This window comes from Anguilla anguilla, chromosome 2 (genome assembly GCF_013347855.1).
Source record: "Anguilla anguilla isolate fAngAng1 chromosome 2, fAngAng1.pri, whole genome shotgun sequence".
Classification (NCBI taxonomy): domain Eukaryota; kingdom Metazoa; phylum Chordata; class Actinopteri; order Anguilliformes; family Anguillidae; genus Anguilla; species Anguilla anguilla.
The window spans coordinates 40,039,973-40,052,451 of record NC_049202.1 but is presented as its reverse complement, the minus strand read 5'-3'; the positions used below and the strand labels follow the sequence as shown (position 1 = coordinate 40,052,451).

The window sequence follows — 12,479 nt, the reverse complement described above, 5'->3', positions numbered from 1 at the left end:
TCAAATTAACCATTCTCTTGTGACAAAAGTAGTGTAGTATTTAAACCCAAAATTATTTACTTTGAAAGCATAAATACTCAGACGAATCAACAGAAAATCACTCTTGCGGACGGAAAGTGGATTAACGGTTACGTGGCTAGCTTGCTAATAAAGTAGCCTGCTAGCTACTTAACTGGTTGCCAGCCCACAATATGTCTGGGAGATATAAGCGCCGAAGCCTCGCAAATGCTGCCTCAATGTCGGGAAGTGTGTCCTGCGATGAGCGTATCTTGCGAGACTGCCACCAAATATACAATGACGCCGATAGTGGTGAGTTTCTGGCTGTAGCTAACGCTGCAATGTTAACAGTAAACTTTGACGTCAGTTGTCATTCAAATCACTGGATCTTGCTTTAAATTCATCAAGCTCATGAATCCTAACGTTATAGCTAGCTAGTTAATATTAGCTAATGTTAAAACTCGACGACGGGGTTGAGCTACAAACTTAAAACAATTGTATGACTTCGTTTTATGTTATTTACACACATCATATTAAATAGTAGGCCATTTTTTATGCTGAGTAGTATAAAGTGATAGATAACCTTTTCTTATCAAACGCGTTCGTTCTGTCACTGGCATTCTATTTTGATAACTTGTATCCGTAGCATTACGTATGATGTTTGAAAGAATGACAGCCTTAATATTAGAGTCGCTATACAAAATGTCTTTGTCTCAGGCTTGATCAGCATAGCCCAGTCTGTGGGACTGACTCTTCTACCGCCAAGGAAAAAAATCACCGTCATGCTTATGGGGAATCACTCTGCTGGCAAGAGCTCCTTTATTAATTGGTATTGGCTGAACGTTCGCATCAGTAGTTGGCTATGCACATATCAAACATAGAATCTTCACATACTCTTAGTCCACATTTATGAAGTGTAAGATCAAACTTTTCACACATGTAAATTCCAAAAAATCCTGTGTATAGTTTTGAATACATGCCTATGCTGTGAAGTTTTGTAAGATTTAGTATGTTGCTCTATGCTCAATGTGAAAATATTTAGGAGTGTAGTATTTCTCTGTCAGGTATGTAGATGAGCACATTCAGCGCACAGGAGTGGCCATTGAGACGCAAGGCTTCAGTTTTGTCACCAGTGGACGAAAGAGAGAATCTCTCACGGTGAAAAGAACAACTGTACTATGCTTAGGGTTCTCAGTGTATTTTTCAAATTGGTCAGAGCATGAAAGTAAGACAGTCTGTAATGTTATGGAAAATCTGTGTTATGAAGTTCAATCCTGTCATATCCCCAACTTCACTTTAATATTTACAATTTCAGGGAAAGGCAACGCTTCTCCTCCACCCTCATTTCAAACATCTGCAGGACTTCAAAGGTCAGGCCAGTGTGATTAGATTAACCTTTTTCTACTTATAACACCTATTTGTATGAGTGCTGTATGTCCAGTTGTTTCTGAAATTCCTTCCCCCTGGATGAATCTCTGTCCCTTACAGGGGTGTTGGAGTACCTCACCACAGAAATCTGCACATCCCAGCAGAAACGTTTCAGTCTGGTGACCTTTGTGGACACACCTGGCCTTGTAGATGGGTACATGAAGTATCCATTTGATGTGGATCAGGCTATTCTGTGGCTGGGTTTGTAAACTCTAAAAAGCACTGTCATTAACTGTAGAACTTGTTTACCCTCACTGCGTCAGGCTCCCACTATCCCTTGCAGCCATCTTTTGCTCTCTGGACATTGAAAACAGATTCAAAAGCAGGATGTGCAATGCCATATTATGTTAAGATAAACATCTATCTATATAAAGACTTCATATCCCTCTCGCTTCAACTATCTTTTATATAATCAGTTGGGTTCCTGTATTTTAGGTGGTTGATGTTGGGTCTCCCTTCCTATCTGTATTCAGGCAGCGTATGTGACCTGATTTTGGTGTTATTCGACCCAATGGGCCAGGCACTGTGTAAACGCACGGTGAACCTTGTGGAGAAATTGAACGAAAGCCATGGTGAAAAGCTGCGATTCTACATGAGCAAGGCAGACGAGGCTGGGAGTGACTCAGACAGACAGGTAATCTAGGGGAGTATTATTTACAGAAGGGACAAACTGAGCAATGTCAACAGTATTGTGCAAGACTTGGAGAAACACCAATCTGACATCACTAAAGCACTTTTTGTCATATATTTATTGGGCGGCTCCAATCACTCTGAACTGGCAGCATTTTTGACACCCACTAATACAATTTAATGATAGTTCATAAATGAAATTATTTTTGAAAAGATGTATTTTGTTACCAAGGAATCCTATGGGGCCAGTTATTAATATGTTAATACCCACAGTTTTGTTTGTTAACTGAATTGCATTTTGCTGTTTAGAAAGTTTTGATGCAGATAGTTCAGGAGCTGTGCAAGAGACCCGGCCTCAACAAGTGTGGTTTTGACATGCCCACTATTTACATACCCAACCCAAACAAGGTAGGAGAATGATTCTGCCAAGACATCATCACAACCATGTATACCCTGGAAATGGACCAGGATGTTCCTCTGAATCCCTTCATTTTTAATATACATATCACTTACCTGTCTGTAAAGACTAAAACTGAAGCTAGAGCTTGAGATACCAAAATCAATGATCAATCATCATCCAAAATGACCGCCTTGTACTTTTCACTTGGTGATACATCTTCAACAGATGAAACAGCCTGTGGGCATATTTTCTCAGCCTCTGTCTTTCATCATTTTATGGAAATATGTACCCAGCTAATTTGTGGAAATTACTCCATAATAAAGATTATGATGATGATGAAGCCTATATTGTTTTAATTATGTCAACTTGAATGTAGTGTAGTCTTTTCCATAAGGATGTGGACCTGGTACACATATTGACGTTAAATCACTATGCTTTATTTGTGAATGTGTCATGAGTGTAAGATTATTCCCATATATGACTTTTTATTCTTAAAGATTTTTGTTAATTTTCCTACGTACCGCATTCATATTTGGGACAAAATTATACTCAATTTTTGTTCTTTGCATTCTGTATAGTAACAATAAATGAACTCTTTTTTATTTTTCTTCTTTTTAGATTTTTATTTCATTCATACAGTAAAAGTGTTAACCCCCAAACCTGGCAGCCATTTTGGAACATCTTTAGTCAGACAGATTCTGTTGTATTCAGTTTAATACACAAATACACTACCTGAAGGAAGTATGAGGAAAATTGGAAACATTAGCCTGTAAAAATCCTGTTTGAATTTTGATGGAGGAGACCCTTATGTTAAACTGTTAATCTTAACAAGTTCTTGCATTGAATTGGATCATTTCCTAGATTAGATTTCCTTACTTGAATAAGTTCATAGCTACTATGCCAGATAGGAAATAGCCATTTATTTTCTCCTCTGGAATCCCTGTTTCTTCTGTCCTGCCTCAGCCATGCCGTTCTGTGAATCAGATTGAGGAGGTGTGCAAAACCATAGAGAAGACCATTAACCAGACCGTACAGATCACCCTTAACTCACTGGAAAAGGACTGTGAAGTCATTGCTCAGGCCATTACTGACAAACTCAGCACTGACAGGTACTTAATTCCTAGGACTGATATACTTATATATATTAATAGTAATAGCTTGCTGAGTATGTACTAATCAACACCAGAAGTGATACCATGCTGAAGTCCACAAGTGGATGACAAGTGAGAAATTGGAGATCCGCTGACAGAAAAAGATCTAATTTGGAAATTCTGGGTGGCTCTCATGACAGTGAATGATGGGGATCATGGGCTGTAGCATTGCCCTGGGTGCAGACCTTGGATAAATATAGTTTTAAATATCCTTTGCAAAAGAAGTAGCGATTATATAATAGTGTACATTATATATTATATATTTAATAGTTAATAGTGTGTGTGCGTGCAAGTGCTGTCCACCAGGGGGCGTTGCTGGCCCTACACACAGGTATGACAGCAGCTGTAACTCATTATAATCATTGCAGTTGCTGCCCATTACCTAATCATTGGGCCTTACAAAAGGTGCTGGTTTTCAGGTCTGAGAGCATTGACTAGCTGAAAGACTGAGGTGTGTTTTGGCTTTTGGGTTTCTGTTGAGGACTTTTTGCCTGCTGTTTTCCTGTGTAGTGTTTTCTTGCCCACTTTCAAATTTTTTGGTGTCTTTTTGTTATTGTCCAACCATCCTTTCCTTTTGGTTTTGTTTATGTATTGTAGGATATGTAGTATTGAGATTTTGGCCTTAGAGAGGGAAACAGTGAATAAGAATGTGGCCTAGCCTCCCCATCACAAGCAAATGTGACTGAGGCAATTTTAAATTCCACTGATACCCTAATCTAGGCTGACAATCTATGGGTCTCCTCAGTAGAGACAAACCAGATGACACAGGACACCATATCGGGAGTTGGAGACCCTGCGTGCCTAACATTTCCCATTACCTTTAGTTTGAATGCAATCTTTAGGTAGGCCAGTCCTTGCCATAAATTAGTCTGACCCCCCCTTCCCTTCTCTCCTAAACCTTAACCTGGCATCACCCAATCAGGGCAAACATCCTCAAGCCATGCTGGGTAAGGTATTTAAGATTGCCACAGGAAAAAGTGTTGTGTTGTGTTTTATTTTGGTGGTGGTTCCTTGGTTGTGTGCTTTTAGCTGGTTTCCTTATAGCGCTTATACTGGAAGTGGGTGATACTTTGGCAAAGTCTGGCCGATCCGTTTCTCTCGCTCTATTTTCTGATATTTCTAGATTAGTTGTTTAAGATTTTGCTGTATGTCTTCTGTTGTGTAATTTAGAAGTAGTGTGCCTGCATTCAATAAAGAATGTATGTTCATTAATATGATTGACTGCTTCTTATTGAATTCAATTATTTAATCTGAAAACCTGATATGCAGCTTGTTTTTACTTGTTGATTGATTCCGCCAGTTTTCTGTAGACTGACCTATCAAAGAATTCAGCGATTTAATTGATAATTCTAACTTTAAACATAATTATTAAATTAAATCTAATAAAATGTATTTTACATGTAGGTTAAGTGAGGGGTTCTAGCATGCAATATCACTTGGTTCAGTATTCAGAGTGCTGAACATTTTAACAAGGACATTGACTGTTGGAACTGTTGGATTCAGAAAATTAACAATTTTAATTAATCCTTACTTGTCTGACAGTATACACAGAGTATGTGTGTCTATATATATAACCAAAAGTATCTGGACAACCCTTGGTCTAGGGCTGTTTTTCATTGTTTGGATCAATTGGAAAGCCAACTGCAAGCCACATCTAATCAGTGCCTGACCTCACTAATGCTCTTCTTTCTAAATGGACGCAAATCCCTGCAGTAATGCTCCAACATCTAGTATAAAGCCTTCCCAGAAATGTGGAGGTTGTTACAGCATCAAAGGTTGGACCAAATCCATATTAATGGCCACAATTTTGGATGAGATGTTGGTCAGGTGTCCTAAAACTTTTGGCCATGTGGTTTATGTTTGTGTGTGTGTGTGTGTGTGTGTGTGTGTGTGTGTGTGTATTGATATAAAATGATTGATTGTTCAATACATGTTCCAAGGGTTTCAATAACGGGACACCTTGGCCTTTTAACAGTTCTAAAATCAATCTGATACAAAATCTAACATTCTAAAGCAGGTAAACGGTAGCATTCTTTTGATTTTGAATTAACATTACATTAGTTTACATTACTTGCTAAAAATAGCTGATTGCTCGCTAAAAATGATTGATTCATCAAAAAATCATACAACCTTTTTGGCAAATTGGTCCTTTGCCAAAAAAGGTTGCATAATGGAGATCCTCTCAGTGATGGAGATTTCCCCCCCTTTTTTGGCACCCCCATTTTTGGTTCAAATTTGATGACAGTCCCACCAAAACAGCTTTCTAGGTTTGCAAAAAGGACACTTGGTAACCAAAAATATACAACAAAAATATATTGTATACTATATGCTTGTTAAAGAAGTATGCTTAAAAGTATCTTGCTTTCTCACTGCCTTTTAATTTTGTTCAGTGACAAATAAAAAAGGAACAAATATATAACTAATTGTATCTGCAAGAAAGTTGAGTGACCTACCTGGAAGCACAATAAATTAGATTGTTGCAGCTTCAGCTGCAGTGTTATTTAGACTGTCTTCTGTGTAGTACCGACGCATGGCTTCCCCTTTCCCTTTTCTTTTGCAGGCACCGCGATGCAGATAACTTGCAGTCCCATTGCATAGGCTGCATGCTTTGTCTGCTGGTCTTCTGTCTGCTTTTCTTACTGTTGGCAGTCCTGCTGTTGGGCAGTCTGTCTAACCCAGTCCTTCAGATGATACTGGGGGAGGAGTGCATGGAGGCATTAACACCCTATTTGGTAAGTCAACATGGGACATTGCATTACTTATAATTATCTCTCCTTTGAATGTCAATGCAGTGTGTGTATTGATGGTTCTGTGCAGTCTAGTGTGCATCTGTGGTGTTCTCTGCCTTTTCATAGTGAGTTGTTACTATACCAGACTTTTACCTGCTTATAACAACACAATTATCACAAATCTTACTAAAATTGAAAATAATTCAACCAAAAAGTTTTAGTCATTTAAATTAAAAACCTGACCTCAGTAACAAACAATAAATGAAATATCACATGTGGTCCCGATTTCCTCTTTAATTATGATGTCACATTACTGCTTTCGCTAATACTAAGCGATCTAAATGTATGGTTGCTATGTTAGATGTTTATGGCCTGTGAGTTTTAACATAATATTTATATCATACAAAAACAGACATTTTTTTGTCCAAATGAAGTTTTTAAGATTAATCATAATATTTATATTTACTTGCATAAATAACATTTTCAGTGCCCCATCTAAAGTTCACAAATTATATGTGAATGGCTGTATATTTTTGTACCTGTTTATGCATTTCTATTTATACTAACTATGGATGCAAATTTCATGCAATTCTTTTAACAATGGAGAAACGTTTTTCTAATCTAAAATCGAATCACCAGTGTTAGGTTTTTTATTGAAATGGTGTATTGAAATTTAACTGTTCAAATCAATAAAATTAATCAATCAACATAATACTAACTAATACTAGCTAGTTAGCTAATGATAATGCTAGAATACACAGTGGTCCTCCAAGACCAAGGTTAAAAACCACTGGCTTAAATGAATCGCTATGCATTCCACCTTATGCATACGCAGTACCTAAATTTGCTCTTACTGTTATTTTTGAAGAATTGAGTTGAAAAATATCAGACATTTCAAATATTCACTTCATACTGATTGGCAGCCCACCAAAAAGTGGATTGGTTCTAGCACTAGTGATTGGTTAAAATGTAAATGTAATGTTAATTGTATCCTACATATGGTCTTGAAATGATTGATACCAAGTATTCCCATATTGGGTAGTATAAGAACTGTGTAACTTTTTGGATGAAATGCTAATTCAAAACATAAACTACATAAAATAGGTTTAATATCGTAGTTTATTTCTTGGTTCTTTTTGTGTAACTGTTTAAAAATGCTGATTATGTTTTTAGGACTGAACAGTGTACCAGCCACAAAAGTGTAAGGCCCTCTACCCTGCTGTAACACTGTGGTGCTGCAGTACCATAGTTAACTATAATGCCATAGCTAATAATTAGGTCTTACATGCAAGGGTTACATTGTCCAAAATTATGAGATTATATGCAGTATAGCATTTTGGGATCTTGGTCCACCACAGATGTTGTACAGCCCTAGTGCATGTTGGTATTGGGAAGGTGTGTGTATCTCACATTTTCTGTGTGTTCTGTGTGTGCTGCTTTACATAATGATCAATACACCATCAATGCATAATTCACCATCAGTAGATAATGACCTCTCATATTTTCATCTTTTAGGTTCGTGTAATGAAAGAATTAGACTCTGTGCCTATTCAGGATCAGCTATATTGCTGTGGAGGACTTTTTATGGTCTCTGTCACTCTCCTTCTCCTAGCATATTTGGCCTTCCGGTAAGAAATTTTGTTTAATTTTTTGTTGTTATTGTGTCACAATCTAAGTTGGGCTGCTACTAACAATTTTTTAAACATTTTTTAATTGATTATTTTATTGGTCGTTGGCTAATCTAAACAATATTTCAGCAATAAATGAAATTGGGTATTTTAAAGTTTACTTGTTCTTTTTTTTCCCCTGAAGAGGTTAGGGAGACACAAGTTCGTAATATAGCTGCAAGCAGCGATGTGGGGGGGCCAAGCACCAAGGGTGAACTGCAGAGCATTGAGTGCAGTTTGTATCTTTCTGAAATGTCTGCAAAAATAAACACGGTTTATGCAACAAGTTGCAAGTTTTGCAACTGCACAGTTGCCCCTGTGTCACAGGTGTATACTCGGGGTGCACTGCATGCTGCAATGGGAGAGGAAGACATGCAGGGAATGCAAGGACTAGTTGAGGTCTGATTGTTAAAATGTAAATTTTTAGAAGCAGTTCCAGTTCTGCAGTTCAGGTATTGCTACTGCAGCACATTACAGTAACATAGATTTTGTGTTTGATAAGCCATGGCACAGGGCTTAGGGCTCTGAAACACAGGACTAAGTCATGGCCCATGTCGAATCTGCGCCCATGCCAACTGAGGCAAGATGGTAAAACATTCAGCATTGCCTAGAGATGGAGGGAGGGGTTTAATCAGCAGGAAACCCCAGTAAATCATTATGTATTCATAATCTTAAAGGAGTACCATGGTGATTTTCACACTTTCTCGGTTTTATGTGCTATTTGCACAAGAGGCATTGAAGAAACACAATGAGCAAAGTATTAAATATGTCCGTTCTGTATTTTTGGAGAAATATGCGTTTTAAATTCATCGTCCTATTTTCAACCGGTTGAGAAAGTTGTCATTTTGCTACGTCACGAATACAGTAACCACTCCCATTTCCACGCCCCGTAAAGAAATCTGACAGGACACACCGTCCTGCTGTTCAGACAATGCAAATATTTGACTAACGTTAGGTTCACTTAAATTAGAGTGCCTTTAGATTATTTCTGGTTATATTCATTTAGCTAGCTAGCTAACGTTAGCTAGCTAGGAGGTTTGCTTTCATAAGGCAATGTTATCGATAACGTAAGCTTGCTAGTTTGCTTTTATGAGGACGTTATAGTTGTGCTTTTATCTTAACTTAATTGGATATAAGTCAACGTCCTTACCTTAGATATCTATCGATACTTGATATACTACTAAGCTAGCTAGCTTGTGAAAATTCAGTCTCCCAAAGAGAGGGCGTATCATAGGGGTAGCTATGGTAACGGGGCATGGTCTGTCAATCATAGCTAACTGACAGTTCTCATTACCACGCCCAGACGGTTCGGGTGAATTTTTATAGTGGGAAATTTAGGCTTAGAAAAATATGTTTTAAAGTACATTGAAATGACTGAAGAATAAAAAAATTATGCACATTTGTTTTGTTGTTGCCTGAAGACAACTGGGAAGTGTCACGTTCAACCACCATGGTACTCCTTTAATGTAATCATAAGTCTGAGTCTGTGTGAAAATATTGAAGCATATGGTTTATCAGCCTGTGCTTGTACCGTCTGTTTAACAGCCATTTATTTTATTGTGTTCTTCCAAGCACCCATCCCACCATGTCTGGCTGGCAGAAAAGACAGTTGAAAGATAAACTGGAATACATTGGGAAAGTGATGAAGAAAACGAAGGTAGTGAACAGTTCCTGCTGTTTGTCAATGTGTATAGTATTGGGATGGCAGGTATGACACGTTACGCCTTGGTGGAGTAACATGCTTCATACCTATACAGCACTGAGAGTTTGGCTCTTTTCAGGGTTTCCTACAAAAATAACCACAATGACCATGGAAAGAACACAGGGCCAAGTTACTTTAAATAATTTGGGAAACATTGGGTAGCATTGCTGTGGAATACAGCTTGTTTAGTTTGTGTGAGCTAAGATAGCCAATATTGTTTCTTGTAACGTGGCCTCATTTTGATATCTGTATTTTTAACAGCAGATTTAGCAAGTTTCTGTGTATAAGTCGTAACAGGTCAGTAACTATGCCTCTGCATTCGTGTCCTTCTGTAGAAGAAGCTTTATGAAGACTACCTCCACCAGAGTGTTGGGGAATATGATATGGCCTGAAGGAAAAGCAAGAAATGAGATGATGGCTGATTGTAAAAAAAGAGAAAAAATGTAATGCACTTGCATTCCAGTACTTTAGGATACTAGTTACAGTTTATTCAAAGCTATTGTATTTTGACTAGGCAAACACTCCTGAATGCCTTACGCTCAATCTTATGTATCTAGTGGCAGGAAAACAGAGAGGGAGAAGCTTCGTTTGTGTCTGTTTACTCTCTTTTGATGCAGTGCATTAACACACAAAAAGACCAGTACTGTAAACGTATAACACTAAGGCACTTGTAAAGCTGTAGATTTTGTTGTGATTGTTTCTTTATTTAAAAAAAATTTAACTGAATTGCTTCTGCCTCCACCTTCCTTATTTAACATGGTGCAGTTTAAACACTGACTGTTAACCATTTCTAAATTATAGTATACTGTTCTCTGATGAGTGCAATGTTGCTCAAAGAAATTCAATCCTGCTTTGTGTACTGCTTTCAACTGTAATGCTATTGATTCTTCTAATTTTTAAAAATGGCGCCATTAAATGCACACGTTAAGTAGACTGAAGTGTAGTGTTATAATATGTAAAGAATATTATCAGTTTGATCATATGCTTTTTGCACCAGCTGGGAGTATGCTGCATCTCCAAAACATATCCCATTCAAAATGTATCATCTCTATATATACTACACATTTTAATTATGTACATGCATTCATTATACACACATACTGTATAGTTTTATTGGAAGTTAAATGACAAGAAGTGAGATCAAATATATCAGTATGTATGCACACATGCGTTTCTAGTTTACAGAGATGTTGAGATTGTCTTACAATTTACAATTTTGTATTTAGCAGATGCTCTTCCATGTACATACCATTAGTAAACATTAATGTTGCCCTGAAAGGAGTAGAACCCCGCATGGCATCCTGCTACTGCAGCCCATACGCTTCAAGGTTTGACAGGTTGTGTGTTCAGAGATGCCCTTCTGTACACCACCGTTGTAAACAGCTGTTATTTGAGCATGTTTGGCCTTTCTGTTGGCTTGAACAAGTCTGCCCATTCTCCTCAGACCTCACTCATTAACAAGGTGTTTTTTTGCCACTCTGTTGCTTTTTGTTAATCGCCCTCTGTAAACTATAGAGACTGTAGTGTGAAATCCTAGGAGGGCAGCTGTTTCTGAGATGCAGAAACCACCACATCTGACACCAACAATCATACCAGTCAGTCACTTAGATCACACATCTTGCCCATTCTAAATGTTTGGTTGAACAAAAAACGAAACCTCTTCACCATAGCTGCATGCTTTATATATTGAGATGCAGCCTCCTCATTCGATGTGTGAAGGCGCAGGCGTTAGTGAGCAGGTGTACCTTATAAAGTGGCTGTGAGTGTATATCACTTAATATTTATCATCTTTTAAAATGATAATTATGCAATTGTTTGTCTCATTTTTAGAGTTCTTTTAATGTTAAACGTTAAAGTTAAAATGATAATTAACACTCTTTGAGATGTCCTTCCCCTTCCATTTTCTGTCCATTTTTGTATTCAGTACTTTTGTAAGTAGATTTGTATTTGATTTCTGTTGCAATGCCTCAGTACCCAGTTAAAATATGCTGCCGAATGCTGTAGAAGAAATGGTGTGAGCTCAGAATAACATCACATTGTATTTCAGAATACAGTATTATCACTGGAACAACCAGCTGTACTACAGTGTGTCTTGTGACTCCTGAAAATATTATGGCATGTTACAGCATGTACAGTAATGCAAAAATATTGTAAATTGTGGCACAAATTAACAAGTTGCACACAAACGTCTTTAATCTTTTTATTGGCACAAACTGGCCTCCAGCTACACATTTAGTTCACAAAAGGATTTTCAAGCAGATAACAGTCAAAGCTGTCATATAAATATCAGCATTCAAATAACAATTTCGTTGAACCTGATTAATTGAACTCAATTGGAAAGAAAACCAGCATGTACAGTGTCTCCCCAGGAACATGATTGGGATACACTGAGCACAGGTTAGCCTTTAGGTGTTGAATGCTGTCATGGTAGTGAACTGTCCTATAGGGGATGAAGCAGGTTTGATGCTGGCATCCCAATGAGCAAGTATTTTGGTTTGTGAGCAATTTCAAGACAGGAAGACACATGAAGAGAGACAGGAATACTATAGCAGAGGATGGACATTTTAAGGCTGAAATAAATACATTAAAGAGAGAAAAAGCAGAGAACCAACAGTTCTGCACAGAACAAGATGTACACAAAAAATAAAACAAATGGGCAACAAAAAGACAGTGACAGACAGAATTTGACAAAAAAAATAGTTGAGAAAAGTTTAACAAAAACACAAATTCTCTTTAAATCGCCTTTATTTTTAAGAATAAAATTGACATTGTATC

At 37.5% G+C, this 12,479-nt stretch overlaps 1 protein-coding gene across 2 annotated transcripts; it reads left to right on the top strand.

Annotated features, from left to right (window-relative positions):
* On the top strand, positions 1-10,615 carry LOC118220238 (sarcalumenin-like). 2 transcript variants are annotated; one of them, XM_035404003.1, is made up of 12 exons: positions 1-309; positions 715-826; positions 1,062-1,155; positions 1,313-1,367; positions 1,486-1,626; positions 1,899-2,059; positions 2,365-2,463; positions 3,419-3,564; positions 6,167-6,338; positions 7,851-7,963; positions 9,575-9,659; positions 10,040-10,615. In XM_035404003.1, exons 1-12 carry the CDS (start codon positions 192-194, stop codon positions 10,094-10,096), a joined length of 1,353 nt encoding a protein of 450 aa, XP_035259894.1. In that variant the 5' UTR covers positions 1-191; the 3' UTR covers positions 10,097-10,615. The 2 variants fall into 2 exon arrangements, with proteins under 2 accessions (XP_035259894.1, XP_035259895.1); XM_035404004.1 differs by lacking the exons at positions 7,851-7,963; positions 9,575-9,659; positions 10,040-10,615 and adding an exon at positions 7,509-7,536.
* Positions 10,616-12,479: the final 1,864 nt, after the last annotated feature.

What these genes read in the sequence shown, in the direction of transcription:
- LOC118220238 (XM_035404003.1), top strand. Translation starts at nt 192, where the DNA reads ATGTCTGGGAGATATAAGCGCCGAAGCCTCGCAAATGCTGCCTCAATG. An exon ending in GAAAGAGAGAATCTCTCACG is followed by an intron (nt 1,156 to 1,312) that starts GTGAAAAGAACA and finishes TTACAATTTCAG; the next exon opens with GGAAAGGCAACGCTTCTCCT. An exon ending in TCAGGCTATTCTGTGGCTGG is followed by an intron (nt 1,627 to 1,898) that starts GTTTGTAAACTC and finishes ATCTGTATTCAG; the next exon opens with GCAGCGTATGTGACCTGATT.